At 39.2% G+C, this 17,795-nt stretch overlaps 1 protein-coding gene across 2 annotated transcripts in view; it reads left to right on the plus strand.

Moving 5' to 3' along the window:
- Lrch1 (leucine-rich repeats and calponin homology (CH) domain containing 1) overlaps positions 1–17,795 on the plus strand; it is a 167,005-nt gene that overhangs the window by 79,743 nt on the left and 69,467 nt on the right. For both annotated transcript variants that reach the window (XM_013010369.1, XM_013010377.1), the window contains exons 2-3: positions 2,042–2,186; positions 13,861–13,987. In XM_013010369.1, the coding sequence (XP_012865823.1) occupies positions 2,042–2,186; positions 13,861–13,987 (272 nt within the window). The remainder of the gene's footprint in view (positions 1–2,041; positions 2,187–13,860; positions 13,988–17,795) is intronic.

Raw genomic sequence — 17,795 nt, forward strand, 5'->3', positions numbered from 1 at the left:
CACCCCAAAACAAAAACAACATTCTGTGTAGTTGTATTGTGTGTTCTTCCAACGGCAAGAAGGAAGATCTTTCCTCATATGCTTATGAACCATTTGTGTTCACTTTCCTGTAAGCTGACTTTTCCCTCTTTTTTGCTTTTTAACTTTTTTTAAATTGTTGTTATCTAATGGAAACATTTCTTGTTTTTAATATTTAGCAGTAAATCCATTCTTTTTCTAATGTGCATGAATTTGTGTATGTGTGTGTGTGTGTGTGATAAACTCCTTTTAGTTAGGTAATTGTATAAATGCAAATATTTGAAAATATTCTAAAAGTGATACATGGTGATGAAAGTAGCACTCACTAAAATCATGGAAGCTCAAAGAATTGTAAGTTTAATGGCTGATTTCATGATATAAAACATGCCCTAGGGGCTGGAAAGGGGCCCAGTGGTAGAGTGCTTGCCTTGCATGCTTGAGGCACTGGTTCCATTCCTTAGCACCATATAAGTAGAAAAAGCCAGAAGTGGCGCTGTGGCTCAAGGGGTAGAGTGCTAGTCCCGAGCTGAAAATCTGAGGGACAGTGCTCAGGCCCAGAGTTCAGGCCCCACCTCTGACTAACTAACTAACTAACTAAATAAATAAAAGATGCCCTAATAAGGCTGTTATAGTGTTTTGCCAAATTCCTTTTTAGTATTCTTGGGGTGATTTTATATATATGTATATATACAACACACACACACACACACACATACATGCACCCACATTATTAAACTTATATTCTGTTTCATATATATACACACACTATTAAACTTCTGCTCCATTTATGTATATATATTTATATATACAGTATTACACTTATGCTCCATTTATATCATGAATTGTTGAAGAAATAGAGGTACTTATAGAGTAAACCCCACTTATTTGTAGCATATTGATATTTTAGGTAAAATGTTTGTTAGTTTGAAAGTTAGGGTATATGTCAATATTTAAAACAAGGTTCAAATGTAGTTCTTTCGTATACCTCTTTAGGGCATAATATCAGTACTATACCTCACCTCCCCTTTTTTGATGGAGGTAGTAATAATATTCATTTAGGTATGATCAGAATTATTCCATGTTGCAATACTCCCTTCCCCATCCTGTTTTGAATATTAGTGAATTTATTTGTTGTAAGGCCTATCAGGGAAGGCGACTTTTTTTGACTTTTAGTTCATTTATGGTATTGACTTGCCTGTCTTTTGACTCCCTACCACTCTGGTCATGATGTGATTCCTTAGGTCTCTGTTACCTATTGTTTACTGCCCATCTTCAGTTCATACTGAGTGAGACCCTCCTGGTGCAGGCTGAAGTGAGCTACCATTGTTGTTTTCAAGAGTGGTGGTTTATGTTACATGGTGGTTATGCCTGCCATTCCCACTTTTATATGAAGGATGTTACCATCATTTTGTTGTTAGGATGGCGACCCTATAATGCCTGCCAGATGTTTTGCATTGCTCTGCAGAATGTTCATGTCTGTCATGTTTGCAAGTTAGGTCAGTGGCCTTCTCCTCTACCGGTGATCAAGCAGAGACACAGTGTTGGATCTTAATAGGCACCCTTGATTTATCTCAGTATTATAAATAGGTACTAAGTAATTCTAGTGAATAAAATATTTAATGTCTATTATATGGCCCCTTTGCAGAAGATAGAAGAGGCATGTTCCTTGTATATAAAAAGAGATTATACCATGTTTGGAAAGATATCTGTGATGAATGCAACATTGAATGAATAATTAGGGTAAATACCTGTGTCATATACTTGTCTAAGGTAGACTAAGTTTGAGATAATTTTCAGATAGAGTATAAAGTTCCCTTTGTTGGCCAGGTTTACAAATGAGGAAACTGAAAAAAGTTGTAACTATGTTTTTGTTCATTCTTCTTTATTTCACGTATTTTTTAATTTGGCTAAGAAATAGCAATCACCATGCTTTAGTAATAGAGGTGCAAATACAGTGGTGCTATTATAACTTTATATTGAGTATGTTAAACATTTATTGACAATTGTTTTCCTTTTTTCATAGATTTATCTAAAAACAGACTGGTTGAAGTTCCAATGGAATTGTGCCATTTCGTGTCACTGGAAATCCTTAATCTTTATCACAATTGTATCAGAGTCATTCCTGAGGCCATTGTCAATTTGCAGATGCTGACCTACTTGAACTTGAGGTAGGTTCACTATAAAAAGTGCAATCAAATGAAGTTATTAAGCACCAAATAATGACTCTTTCATTTCTATCATTTTTTTTCTGAGCGCTTTCTGATCGCCTTCTGAAGTTAAACATACAGAGACTATTTAAGAAATGTAGAATGTTTATAGAGCCTTTACTGTTGCTTGTGGTGTTACTTCCTTGAATGCCAGTATGACAAGATTTTTCCAAGAAATAATTCTTTCAGTTTTATTTGATTTCTTCTGGGAGAATTGTGATTGGAACTCAAGATCTTGTGATTGCTAGGCAGAAACTCTACTACTTGAACTACACTCCATCCCCCGTCCACACACCCTTTTTTCTTTAATTATTTCTTTTTCTTTCATCAGTTACAATTAAACTAGGTCAGGAACTCTCATTTGGCTTAGTTTTTAAGTCTGACAATTTGCTCGCTACTTGGAGGTGGACTCTTGGGGATTATTCTGCCTACACTGGCTTTGAACCATAGTCCTACAGATTTCAACCTTCCGAGTAACTCGGATTATTCTTGTAATAGTGGGTAACTGTTACACCTAGTTGATTGCACAAATGTAGTGGCATCTAGATAACACTGGTGGCATCTAATTAAATTATTATCTCTTCTAAGATGTTCAGTGATTTATCATCCATATGGCAGTGCTATCTGTGTAGTCTTCTGTCCTCAAACTAGCCTCAATGTCCAGCTGTCTTTCAGCTGCTAATGAGGAGGAACTCAGAATACTATTGAGTGAAAGAGCTCAAATAAACAGGCAAGCTCATCTAGTTATGAGCAGCTCAAAGCATTTTCCTTGCTATGTTTCTTAAGGGTTTCCCTCTTATTTCTGTTAACCTGGGAAAATGACTTGTTATTAGATCAAGTAGTACAAACAAGTAGCTTTTCAAGCTTTACCAGTACTTAGAAATTAAACATTTGCCAACTTTGGGGGATGGAAGTGGGGAGAGGAAAAACAGGGAAAGAATGAGGGAGGTAATGACACTGTTTAAAAGGAAATGTACCCATTACCTGAAGCATGTAACTGTAACCCTTCTGTATACACCTTTACAATAAAATTTAAAGATTAATACCGTAGTATTAATTTTTTTGGTGGTGCTGGGGATGGAACCAAAGCCATAGTGTAAGACACACACTTGGTTTGCTATTGTGCTACAATCCCATCCCCATGCTCACTGGATTCTGATTTTTCCCTCTCTCTTAATAAACCGTATGTAGAAATCACTAGTTTTATACACTCCAAAGTGAGATAGATACCATATAAAAGTATGATGAATTTATGGGAAACATTCCCTGTTGATTCTCTGGGGAATACAGCCCTAAATTTTCAATGATGCTGGTGACAATAATGATGGTTTTGGTAGTGGGGGTGTCATGCCACAGCTTATTTTCTTGGCTGGCATACTCTTCTCAGTGATGTTTTATTAAATGCCATATGACTGGTGCCAACAACTCCATTTATGTGTTAGGCTAGAGGTGGGTTTGATTAACACATAAAAGAAATAAAACTTTACCGTGAAATGCAATTAAAAGCACCAAAATGTTTTCCTCCACTTTCTCACATGATGGAAATGTCATCTTTGTAGAGGAAATTGATCTATTGCTGTTTATGTAATCTGTGTTTGAAGGATCTGGCCTTTTAATCTTTGCTTCTTGGTGTTCATAACAAAAGGGTCTATTAGTGTAGTGTATGTGCCACTGTGTGTCTTCCTGTTAGAAAGTATCTAAGTCCAAGAAATGTGGCCAAGAACAATAAAGGTGAGTAGGTAAGACGTGTTCCTATCTAGGAACAAACATCTGGAGCTTGAAACACTGAGAAGTTTAAAATCTGTTTTAAGTTGTTGGAAAGGTAGTTGTTGATGAAGTTCATAAATAATATATACATTAAGAAAAGAGAATGGAGCTGGGCACCGGTGGCTGAAATCCTAGATACTCAGGAGGCTGAGATCTGAGGATTGTGGTTCAAAGCCAGCCCGGGCAGGAAAGACTGTGAGACTCTTACCTCCAATAAACCACTAGAAAATTGGAAGTGGTGCTGTGGCTCAAGTGGTGGAGCAGCACTCGCCTTGAGCTGAAAGAGTGCAGGGATAGCGCCCAAGCCCAGAGTTCAAGCCCCACGACCAACCAAAAAAAAAAAAAGAAAAGAAAAGAGAATGGCAAAGGTCTTGGCAATAGTTGGAGTGTTATAAATCTAAGAGTAGGGACCTTGGCTTAGAAGTCTTATCTTATGGAGGTTCAGGAATAGAGGCTGCCCAAAAAGGAAAGTTCAGTTCTTTACAGACTTCAGTCATTCTGCTTCCAGAACTTGGGCAAGTGGTTTTACTTTTCCCTGGTGAAACCACAACCCTTTGGGCCATGGTTTATTCATCAGAAGTCCCTGTCTGCCCCAGCCTGCTCGGACTGGGTTCCTAGGCATTGCCTGATTAAAAAAGAAAAAGAAGAAGAAAAGAGGCCAGTCTTACACAAAATGTTGTCGCACCATAAAAGGAATGTGTTTTGGCTCCTTTCTTTGCCACTGGTATCATTTTTTTTGGCTGTTAAACAATTTACAAAAAAAGAGCCAACTTCCTGATGGCTGCTTAACCTGTATCCCCACATTCTTCTGGGACTCATTCTGAGATATGATCTTTAGTCCTCACAACCCAGGTCTCTGTTGGAGTAATCAGGTACACTAGGGTTGTCTTAGAAAACACAGATTATATTATATACACACCCATATGTATATATGTGCACAAATATAACTCTTGTTGTCTTTTCTCATTGTATCAACATTTCTGAAGAAAGTGCTCATGTGCTGGTTTTCTTTAGAAACTGGAGGAATTGATGATGTCTTCTTAAACTGGAAAAAAGGAGGAACATTGTTTAGTATAGACTTAAATCTCACATTCTTTCCATGAAGATCTTATCATCATTTTCATGAGATCTTATCTCAATTGAAGGGAAAATGAGAATACTTTACCACCATACACATACACATATATATGAAACTGGCCTTTGATAGCCAAATTGTGAAATGACAAATTAGCAGCAATACACTCAAATATAATGAATTGGATGGGAATGTGAAAGTATTCATCTTAAAAGTTAAAAACATTTTTCACAGAATTCGCAGAATTGGGAGAGGCTTTGTGGCATCTAGTGTATCTGTATGTAAGACTAGCCCTATATAGTTTAAGCCTTACCCTTTCGGGAACTCTAAAGATATTTGTTTATTTTTAAATGGAATGCTGAGTTATGGGTCTCTAATGTTTTAAATGTATTTGTAAATTGTTGTGTTTGGAAAATAGTGTCTGTTGGAATTGGTGGCTGACAGGCTTTCTTATGCATGGATGAGTTAATAATTGGATATTTCTTATCAAATTCCATTCCTTTTAATATAGCCCATACTTGGCAAGACTTACAGAGAGGGTTTTTTTTTCCATTGGACACATCACGTAATAGCAGGTGTTGTTTTAGTCCGCTGTGTGTATTGAAAAAAGAATAGTTATACAGAAGGAATGTTTTGACCTTCATCTCTAGAGCACGATCAGATGTCATTGGATTTGCTTCCAGTTCTGCTTCCATTTTAATAGGATGTTAAGATCTGTGTGCTGCAGAGTAGCTGTCTGGAAATGTGGTGAATATTTACTTTTAACTCACTGTATACATTATTCATTTATAGTTAATTCTCCATGCCCAAATGAACAAGCTCTGAATCACATTTATTTTCTTAACTAGTCAGATAATTGCCATTTTATCAATAGTCAACTTATTTTATTTCCTCTAAGTATATTGCAGTTTACTATGTCTTCTAACAAATGCTTTCACTATGGCTTCTAACAAGAGCTAAAAAATACACATGTACAAGAGGAGTGGATTTTTTAAAAATCATCACCATCATCCTACCATTTTTCAATAATCAAGTAGAATCTAGGTATCACACTATTATATCTGAGCCCTTTAACTGTTTTAGGTATGAAATAGGAATTTTTCCTAAGTATAGAAATGAGCAGACCATATTGCTTTGCCTCTGCATGGTTTGTGATGCCCTTACACCTTTGTTATCTTTGTCTTTTAAAAATAGTGATTTGCTGGGGTGCTGGTGGCTCATGCCTGTAATCCTAGCTGCTCAGGTGGCTGAGATCTGAGGATCACAGTTCAAAGCCAGCCCTGGCAGGAAAGTTCGTGAGACTTTTTTTTTATTGTGAAAATACTGTACAGAGGGTTACAATTACATGGGCAAGATAATGAGTACATTTCTTATCAAGCATTGTAGCCTCCTCCTTTGTTTCCCCTTCCATCCCCCCCCCCGCCCGTCCCCCCCCCAACCCTCCCCCCCCCAAAGTTGTAAAGTTCGTTTTCAACGTAACGACTTGTACATCTCATTGTTGCAATGGGTCCACCTGTATCCCTATTTAAATGATTTGTTTTTTCTCTTCCCCTCCACAAATTATTCTGACATCAAATACAGTGAAAGCACGGATTATGCCGTGGGGGAGGGACGTACAAAGCAACAAAGAAATAATCTTATAAATGTGTTAGAAACAATCGCATAAAAGAAAAAGCCATTTGAATACATATCTTAGGGTTCATTTCCCTAACATCAACTTATCTGACCTTTTCTGCTTGACTCAGACATATACTAGTTATTACAAATAAGGGAAACCATGGCACCTGTGTTTCTTTGGGCCTGTCTCCAATAAACCACTAGAAAACTGGAAGTGGTGCTGTGGCTCAAGTAGGAGAGTGCTTGCCTTGAGCTGAAGAGTGGAGGGACAGTACCCAAGCCCAGAGTTCAAGCCCCACGACTGACCAAAAAAACCCCACCAAAATGGTGATTGTATCTTATTGTTGGTTTCTCTTTTTTCCCCTAGAAATACAAATTTATGTATTCTTTCCTTTTCTTTATTCATATTTCAACAATACTCTAATTGTGTCTGTGTGTATACATATATAAAAACATATGTGTTAATATGTAAATATGTGTATATATATGTGAGTGCATATATATATGTATATATATATATATACACACACACACAACACACACACACACACACACACACACACACACACACACACACGTATGGCCAATCCTGGGACTTGAACTCAGAGCTTGGGCACTGTCCTTGAGCTTTTTTTGCTCAAGGTTAGTGCTCTACCACTGTGAGCCACAGTGCCACTTCTGGCTTTTTCTGTTTATGTGGTACTGAGGAATTGAACCCAGGGCTTCATGCATGCTAGGCAAACACTCTACCATTAAGCCACATACCCAGCTCCCTTTGTATACCTCTGTGTGTGTGAGTGTGTGTGTGTGTGTGTGTGTGTGTGTGTGTTTTATTTTATTGTTTTGTTGGTTGTGGGACCTGAACTCTGGGCTTGGGCCTGGGCGCTGTCCCTCAACTCTTCAGCTCAAGGCTAGTACTCTATCACTTGAGCCACAGTGCCACTTCTGGCTTTTTCTATTTATATGGTGTTAAGGAATTGAACCCAGGGCCTCATGCATGCAAGGCAAACACTTTGTCACTGAGACACATTCTCAGCATCCCCCACCCCCATGTATATTAAAAACAAAAATTTCATTTATTTCTGATTTGACCTGTCATTTCCTTTCATTCTTTTGATCTAAATTCTTAACAAATATTTTTTTTCCTCTCAATTTCTAAGTTTGGGGTGAGAATTTAACTCATTGACTTCTAGTTTTGTTTTTGTTTTTTTAATCATCGTTGTTTGATAGTTTTTTAGAGGTGGGCCCTGGGCTAAATTGGCAAGTTTAAGGCTGACATCAAACTTGCAGTCTTCCTGTTTCTGCCTCCCAAGTGCTTGGATTACATGCATGCCACCACCATGTGTGGCCTTTTCTTCTTATATCCCTCATTGGAATCTAGAAATTACTTTTGATCCCTTTTCTCCATCCTCTTTTGCATGAACTATTGGTCTAGCATCTGAGAGTCTCTTGCTGGGAAATGTTCCCTGCTGCTGTTTGCCAGGGTTACCAAGGGGAAAAGCTGTGTTGTGTGGAAGAAAGACCACAGACTTTGGTCTGAAGCCCCACTCAACAGATTTCAGATACTAGCTGCAAGCAACTCATTAGCCCAGTGGTTTAGAGCAAGTTATTTCAATTCTCTACTTTCAATTCTCTTAGGTGAAAGGATTGTTATGAATGTAAAGAAAGTAATAGTGTTCTAATTGCCAGCTCAGTGCCTTAGACATACTAACGACCCAGGAAATGTTTGTTGAGTACTTGTATCAGATTTTATGGCATGTTTGGGAAAGGTCTCCTATCTGAGTAAGGTATGTGGGTTTCATAGTATTGCTAGTACAGAAGATTCTGGGAACATAAAATTACTAGAGCCATTAAGAACTGAGTTATTGTTGACCATCAAGTTGTCAGAACTTCTCAGAAGCCATGGGTCTTTAGAAGGAAAAAGAGAATGTGCACAGGTGAATCTCCACACAGGCCAATCTATAGTACACTCTCAAAAATCCCAGAAATAGATGGACAGGCATATGTCTTCAAATGGTAAGCATAATATTTAGGCAACTTAAATTAACATGTTTAAAAAGATTAAATTGGTGTCCTTGAGTAAAATGGATCCTAATAGCCTGTGATTGTGTAAGTCAATGTGAATATTCATTTCTTTTTGTTGTGCAGACAAATAAGTAAAAAAGTGTGTATTTTCTGTGTCCCAGTGGTCTGGCAGGGAGGAGAGTGAATGTAGGTGGGTAACATCCTGGTCACAGGAAACATCGTCCATTTTCTGAAACATAGCTCCACAAAGTAGGAGAGCTGTAAACATGCCAGTCCCTCTTCTCTGTCTTTTCATAGCTGTGGCTCTCCTGTGTACCAACAGCAGTGTTCTTTTTGCACGGTGTCTGGCTCAGTCTCCTGAAATCCTTCGATCAATCAACATTCTTGCTAGTGCTGGATATTACATTCTCTTTGAACATCCCCCTCGGTTTTATATATTCCGTTCCCCTTTGAAATGGAAGAAATTTCAAGAAATAGGCCAGTATCAGCCCTGTGCCTTTGGAATTCAAGAATTCTTAGAAGAAAGGAAAAGAGTGAAATGGAGCTAGTTATCAATAACTGTTCTGTGAAACCTAACTACAGATGTGGGTAACCGTGTTTGCTGACAAGTAGGGAGGGGTGGAGAAAATAAGAGTATTTATACTCAACAGGAGACAGATGGGCTGCTGCTGTGGGAAGCTAGTTTGGATGCAGTACCCAAATATAGTGAGAGCATGCACAACGGAAATGTAAAACTGTCCCAAGTTCCAGGATGCTTTAGAAGCTTACTTTAGCGATTGTAGTTCATCGAACAGTTCTTTCAAACTAAGTTCTTTACTTGCTCAAAACATGGTTTTTAACCAGGTGTAGTGGCTGTGTGTATGCTATGTGTAATCCTTGGTACTCAAGAGGATGAGATCTGAGGATTGTGGTTCCAAGCCAGTCTGGGCAGGAAAATCCATGAGACTTCAATCCTCCAATTAACCACCAAAAAAAGCTGCAAGTGGAGCTGTGGCTCAAGTGGTAGAGAGCTAGCCTTGAGTGAGAAAGCTAAGGGGTAGTACCCTGGTCCTGAGTTCAAGTCCTTAGTACAGGCACACATACATAAAAACAAACAAAAATATTGCTTTTGCATGTGTGGAGATTAAAGTTGGTTGATATCTTTTTTCCAAGAATCTAGTTAGAAATTCAATTAAAATGACAATTATGGATCTAGACATGATGAGTTTTCAGATGATAGCAACTGTAACTGATAGCTAATTGTAACTGCTTTCACTGTTAGGTTTAAACTTGTGCTCCCAGATTCATGACATATATAGTATCTTGATTAACTTTCCGTCATGAGGCTGAGAGAATAGCTACCGCACATGCTTAGCATGCAAGTGGCTCTAAGTTCCAACCCTTAGTTTAAAAAGACAACAATACTTAGATACATACAATCTCAGTCTTAAAAAATGTATGTAGAATATTTTTAGATGTGCATAAAGATAGTTATTTGATTTTAGCTTTACAGCAGAGCATACAATTTTGTTATAGGATGTGCATAAAGGTAGTTTTTTTTTTTAGCTTAATAGCATACAATTAAAGGGAGCCAAAATATCACCTGGCAGCTCAAAGCAAGTCTTTTAATATTTGTGTTAATTGTCTAGATTCATACTGATGGTGGATGAAGGGTGACTGGGGATGAGGGGAAGTACTTAGTTCTCATGAGAAGCAAGGGTGAGCCATGGCAGAATTTTCAGGATGGAATAATCAGGAAAAAGGAAACAGTTCTACTATGGATATTGTTCATGGCATATGAAAACTACCAGGTGTTGCCTGCAGAATGTTTTCCCAGGGAGAAGGTAAGATTCTAGAATTAAGAAAGACAGCAGAGAAAGCCACATTCACACAATTACATGTATGTCCAGTTGTTCTCTAGATTAGCAATAGGTTCTTGGCTTGTTGTATATATAGCTTAACTTGAATCATATTTATTTTTTAATTGTTATAGGTTTTCAGCAAGTAAAACACAAAACCACATTTTGAGTAGTTGACATTTTAGCAATTATGGAAGACAATAAATAAAATTAATGTATAAAATCAAGCTAAGCACACACATGCTCTTTTTTGTTCTCTCTCTGGTTTGGCCTGGATAACTTAATCCATAAGTGTGGATTCAGTGTTGGCTAAGAACTGTCATACCCATAATCATATTGTAGGTACATCTTGCTGCCTGCGCTTCATATTGAACAAAACCAGAGAGATTAAAACGTTTAACTAAAGTCATAGTCTTGATTTTATTTTTACGGAGATTGGATTTGCACCCAGGTCTTCTGATTCGAGCATGAATGATCTGTCTGCAGCCCCAAACAGCCAAATGGATAAGTGAATCTCTGAGCAATTAAAAAAAATTCTGTAAGTTTTGACACTAAAAATGAAGGAACATATTCTAGAATTGAAAGAATGTGTTTTGCCGAGTTCATAAAATCACACACAGAATATAATGTGTCTCTGCCTTTACATATTTTAAAGACAATAACCTTTTCATAAACCAATAATAAATAATTTCATATACTAACATTGCATTTCAAAAGAAAAGTTCCCTAGTCAAAATATTTAAAATACATTAAAATTGAAGGGGTAAGAAACAACTTGACTTGTAAAGCCCTTAATTTAGGAGTAAGTGGAGATTATGGTGATTGAAGCCAAGGGGACATACACACACACACATATGTACACTAAATTTTCAGAAGTTTAGTATAAAAACTATATATATATATATATATATAACTATATAGATAGTTATATATACATATATATAACTATATATATATACACACACATATATATAACTCTCTCTATATGTATTTGCAAAAAGCTATGAAGGTTATTTAAGTCAAAGAAACAAAGGCTCTCCTCAGGCTAGAGGGGGCTCTTATTTTGTCTTGAGATGGTGAAACTGACAGCAAGGACTCAGTCAGTCAAGGAAGATGGAAATGATAGATGTGCATTTGATGAAAACCAGGTTCTTCCTCCCTCTCCTCTTCCTTCCTGGCCCCTGTTCTCTCCCCGCACAGGGCAGGAAACGTGGCAGGAGTACATGGGCAGGCTCTTCCCTGGCAAGTAGAAGAAATTTCAAGCCACCACCTCTATACCTGTACTTTATACTTCTAAGTGAGCAGCCCATCTTCCCTACAAATTTACTCTTTTGTAAAGAATAAGTAAGAGTAAAAGTAAATAGATTTTGCCTTTAGATGTAGCTCACAGACTAGATTTAAAGGTAACCGTTTGCCACTATCATCAGACATGAGATGGCCTCATTTTTTAAGTATTTTGTTCTTGAAAGGGTCTGTTTATAGCAGAGAGGCCTGCAGGGGACACATAGGTCAGGAGAGTGAATCGAGCCTGAGGTGCTTATTTACTTGAGAATTGCTGCCAGATGAATGGTTTCAGAAAGCTGAGGCAGCTGATGTGGTCACATGGTTCAGGATAGGAGGGAACAGTTTCTCTTCTCCTATGTCAATTATCTGCTGGGAGGCAGATAATACGTGTGTGTGTTTCCCTTTTCTGCTGGGGAAATTGCAAGTAACAGAAGAACATCCTGTGACCAGCTCTGTGGAGGAGAAGTTGAAGGGCAGATGGATGAAGTAGGAGAGACGGGGGATCTGCCTCCATGTCATGTTTGCACTAGGACTAAATTCTTGGCATTGGAGAACGATTTCATCCACAGATAATTAACTCAGAGTAAATAAGGAGTGTTTGGGACAGAAGGAAGTGAGCTCTGTTGTCAGCAGCTTGTAATGTAAAAAGCAGCCCTTCCAGCAATGCACCTGTCCGTGGTAGTTCATGCTGGTAATCTAGCTACTCTGAATGAGATCTGAGGATTGTAGTTTGAAGCCAGCCCAGGCAGAAAAGTTGAGGAGACTCTTTATCCCCAGCTAACTAGCAAAAAGTTCATGGGGGAGGGATGGTTCACGTGGTAGAGAGCCTTGAGTGAAAAATGCCAAACAAGAGTGTAAAGCCCTGATTTCAAGTCCCAGTAATGGGACACACACACACACACACACACACACACACACACACACACACACACACACACACACACACACACACACACACACACACACACACACACACCCATCTCTTTCCATCAAAGTGGGCCTGAATTATTTCACATGCCTTCATTTTATTTTATGAAGTTAGTACTGATGCTGGAAGGAGTCCAGGGACAGCAAGTTTATGTAATTTCAGATACCTGCGCATCAGAATTAGCAGCTCTTTCTTTTCATCACATCCAGTGCTGTGATAAATGACTCTCCCAGTTCCACATCTGCTAATCTGCTTAGCCACCTTCCTCTCCTGCTCTCCTCTAGGCTCTCCCATCCCCCACCCTCTCTCCAGTACCAAGGTTTCAACTCAAGGCCTCTCACTTGCTATGCCAGACACTCTACCATTTGAGCCACAGCTGCAGCCCCTGGGGCCAATGTCTCACTGGTCATCTCTCACTTAGTGGCACCAGCTAAGGACCAAGACCATAAGACGTACATATTTAGGGATAGTTAAGATTTAAACTGTAGCAACAGCAGCTTTACGTTGCCCTTGGTTGAGAAGGCATGTTGTCTGCTTTCCTGGCTGGTCCAAGGGCTCAGCTTCTGCGGAGAGATTCATATTTTTCCTTGTGCTGGGCAAAGTTGTTTCAGTCAGAACTGCCCATCTGTTTGTTTATAACGGGTACATAGTAATTGTCCAGAGATTTGGTCTGCAGGATAATAATTTGACATTTTTATGCGAAGTGTTATGAGCAAATAAGGGTCCTTAGTATCTCCCCCATTGTCAATATTTATGATGCTTTTGTGTTGGAAACCTTTGAACTCTTTAAGAGCTGCTTTGAAATACTTAGTTAATAAGTTGTAAAGGATTGCTATAGGATACTAGATTTTATTCCTGCTATCTAACTTTTTTTGGTGTTAATTACCCTGTTTTTGTCCCCTGCCTTGTTATTTTGTTTTTAATTTTGTTTTCTTATACACTTGTAATTTGTGTCATTGTAGACACATAAAATGTATCGGGCTTGTATTTGTAAATATCTTCTCTGATCACTTTGTTTTCCTTTCGTGTTAAGAGTTCCCTAGCATACAGTGTGCAGAGGCCTTTCTGTTTATATGTGTTCTTATTGTATTGTCTTTGCAGTCGAAATCAGCTGTCTGCCCTGCCTGCCTGCCTGTGTGGTCTGCCTCTGAAAGTCTTAATCGCAAGTAACAACAAGCTTGGATCACTGCCAGAAGAGATAGGTCAGCTCAAACAGTTAATGGAGTTGGTATGTTGCTGATTTCTAAGATGCTCTTTTTGTTCATGAACTGATCTTAACTTGCCAGAGTACCAGAAAGACTTTTTGGCTATAATCGAAGGAGGAACTTGCACTAGTCTGTTTCCCATTACAATGACAAACTATCTGAGGCTGGGAACTTGATAAAGGAAAAAGAAAGTTTATTTAGCGTTTAGTTTTGGAGGCAGAAAGTCCACGATCAGGTGGCTTTATTTGTGAGGCCTTTGAGAGAGGCCCACTGAAGAAGGCTGAATCATACATCGTACCACAGCTATCGCACCCTCCTCGGATCAAATGTGAGAAGGAGGGATCACATGGGAAGACAGGAAGCCAAAAAGCAAAAAGGAAGAGGCAACCATAACAACCCATATTCATGGGAAATTTCTTAAGTCCCTTGAGAACTATGTTAATCCCTTCTGAGAGTCATGCCCCTAGTGATCTAACCATCTTCCATTAGGCTCTTTCTTTTAAAGATACCACTCCCTCTTAATACCATCAAATGATTAGTATGCTTCCAATACTTGACCAAATCATGTTCACTTGGTAGCAGAGCCTAAGTTGTTTGAGGGCAGCATATGAAGAAGACATTGGAGGGGGGAGGGGATATGACCCAGTAGCTGTGGCTTGGCTGTGATAAGGTTCCTCAAACTTCCTGAGGTTTGCAGTTCCTGAAATTTACAGGATTTACAGTTCCTGAGGTTTATGGGTTATCACATTATACAGTGATAAATTTTGCAGATTGCTTATAAGTTCATGAAGAATATGGCTACAACTGGAGAAAAGATCTCTAAATAAGTTGGCAGGCCACATTTTACAAAGATGTCTAGTTAAGTTAGAGGATAGATGTCTAGTTAAGTTAGAGGATAGAAAGAAAGTGGCTAGGAAGGTGGCTCAGTGGTAGAGTGCTTGCCCTGCATGCATGAGGCCCTGGGTTCGATTCCTCAGCACCACATATGCAGAAAAGGCCAGAAGTGGTGCAGTGGCTCAAGTGGTAGAGTGCTAGCCTTGAGCTGAAGAGCTGAGGGACAGCACCCAGGCCGAGTTCAGGCACCACAACTGACCAAAAAAAAAAAAAAAAAGAATTAGGTAAGAGGAAAGTAAAGATTTTTGGCATGACTAGAGCAACATTGTTTCTGGTCCTAGGATGCCTGAGTTTATAATCCTAGCTACTCAGGAGGCTGAGATCTAAGAAGGTTCAAAGCCAAACCAGGCAACAAATCTGAGAAACTCTTACCTCCTTACCTAGCAAAAATCTAGAAATGGAAACCCTTAGGGACAGTTTAAATTCTTTTTTTCAGGTTAAGTCTTTGAAATATAGCAGTTAATTTTTTTTTTTAACATTGACAGTGCACCCCTTTTGGGACTATCTGGATTTCTGGTATTCAGGATCCACATGAGCTGTTGGTCACCCTCCTGCAGATTAGCTCCTTAGCCTGTGAATTTTCTCTGCTTCCTTCCGCCCGTCTGAATAAGTGCGCTCTTGTAAAACGCATATATTTCATAACATGGCATTATTTAACAACCAGGAAGTGATATGACTGGCCTTGGTTAAGGTCATAAACTAAAAAAAGATTATTTTCCATCAACTCTTGTTTATCTTTGATGACATTTTGATTACAATAGTAGTATGATTATAGGTAACCATGTCAGATTACTTTTAGCTATCGGTTGGAAAAAGAAAATTCTCTGGAGAGTTTAATTCTGGAGTGGCAGTGGGAGTGTTTGGCTTTGTAGTTGCATGGTACCAATATATAAAAAAAGAAAAGATTGGAAGCTTCCCAAGCATTCAGAATCCTGCAGTCTCTTATGGCTTCCATCCTGACAAAAATTGCTTAGCCTGCTAGGCTGTAAACATTGTTTACTGTTTTGGAAAGAATATCACTTTTTCACATCAGGCTTCATGTATCCCAAATGGTGTCATGAGAAACTCTCTTCTTCCCAGTGTGGATGGACAGTGTGCAGAATTACTATCCACTTGAAAAATTAAGCCAGAACATCATCAGGAAGCAGGGATCATCCTTGTCTTTGAAAGGGAGTGGAATTGCAAAACATTGTTTTATCTTTTAAGCTATGTCACAGATACCCAAGATCCTTAAGACAGAAACTGGTCCCAGTTCTACCATTGACATGGCCAGCCATTTGAGAACATGCAGGAAGAATGGAAATGTCACCCAGAAGCTGCTGATCATCACCTATGGGATGTCATTTTTACGAATCAACATGAGTGGTTGGGTTATGTTTCTAACTTGCTGTAGGAGTAGGAGAATTTACGGAACCTTAGTTCTCTGGACCTGGTTCTCAGGTGATTTTTATTTTTAAATTTTTGCTTGAACTCTGGGCCTGCACTCTTGCTGGACTTTTTACTCAAAGTTGGCACCCTACCACTTGAGCCACACCTCTACTACCAGCTTTTTGCTGCTAATTGGGAATAAGAGTTTTAATGGACTTTTCTGTCTAGCCTGGCTCTGAACTGAGGTAATCACATTTCAGCCTTCTCTGTAAGCTAGGATTACAGATGTTAGCCACCCGTGTTCAGTCTGGGTTATTTCTAATGGTAATAATCTAGAACTTTCTGACTTCATGTCACACTCTAATTGACACCTATAACTCCTTCTGCCTCACACCTGTGGTGGTGTGCATGTTGTTTGATAGCTTGTCTTGTCTGTCAGCTTGCGTTTTCTGGAAGGGAAAGGGAGAATTGGTTAACATTTACTGAGCATCCATGTGCACCAGGCAGACTGGTAGAACATGGCTTGTATTGTTCCTTGTCATCTTATCCAATTAGCTGTGGAGCCTACATGATAGAGCTGGAGTCCAGATCAGGTTTGTGTGATTAGAGTTCAGGCTGTACGCACTTTAAAGACACAGCCCGCCATTTTCCTCTGGAGTTTCTTGGTTCACCTTGCAGCTTTTCCCACTAAGGTTGTGGCAGGCCATGCATGCACTGCTGAACCTGAATAAACACAGGTTTTATACAAGTGGGCATGTATGTCCACAAGTTTTCTTACTGTGGATGCAGGTCAGGAAGGGGTCTTGGACCTTTTCTTGTGCCAACTAAACCTCCCTTTACTCTATAAATTCCTCTGAACTTTCTGGATAACATAGTTCTTTTACTGTGAGGTTATATTGAACTATAAGGTCTGTTTGGTAAGAGGTGCTGTATAAATGCCACATTACAGGTAAACCACAGCTGGAAAGACAAACTCACTAAGTGAACATGCAGGACCTGGCTACTGGCCAAATATCGAGGAGTGTCTTCACTGCTTCTGTGAGCCTGGTGGCAGGCCGCATCTGCGGTCTGACGTCTGTTCACTTTTTCTCAGTTCTTGGCCCTCCCCTCCCCGCTTGCCCCAACTCACACAGTGTCTCCCAGTTCCAAGAGCACCAGTGTAATCCCACCTCTGTAAGCAGCATGCCACCTGGCCTGCCTCAAGTCATGACTGATGAGAAGATGTATTTCCTGAAATATTTGGTGTGTGTGGAGTTAATGCAAGCACTAACTGTTGACATATGGTGGATCGAGCTGCCTCAGGAAAACCCCCTTATTACTGTTATGGATTGCATTCCAGTCTCAGAGGTACCTACAGTGGGGTCTTCCCTGTACATGTCTGCTGTAAGTAATTCTTTGTCCGTTTGTGGTTTCCAGTGATGCCCCCTAATCTCTCTGTTTTGTTTTTTGTTTTGTTTTTTGTGACAATTGGAAACCCAGGGTTTGCTCAAGGTCCCTCTGTGGCTTCCATTTCTGCCTTTAGGAAGAGCCAGAGGGTGGAGCAAGTGTTTATGTTGAGAAGAAAAGAGG

The sequence above is a fragment of the Dipodomys ordii genome, unplaced genomic scaffold (assembly GCF_000151885.1).
Source record: "Dipodomys ordii isolate 6190 unplaced genomic scaffold, Dord_2.0 Scaffold1, whole genome shotgun sequence".
Classification (NCBI taxonomy): Eukaryota; Metazoa; Chordata; class Mammalia; order Rodentia; family Heteromyidae; genus Dipodomys; species Dipodomys ordii.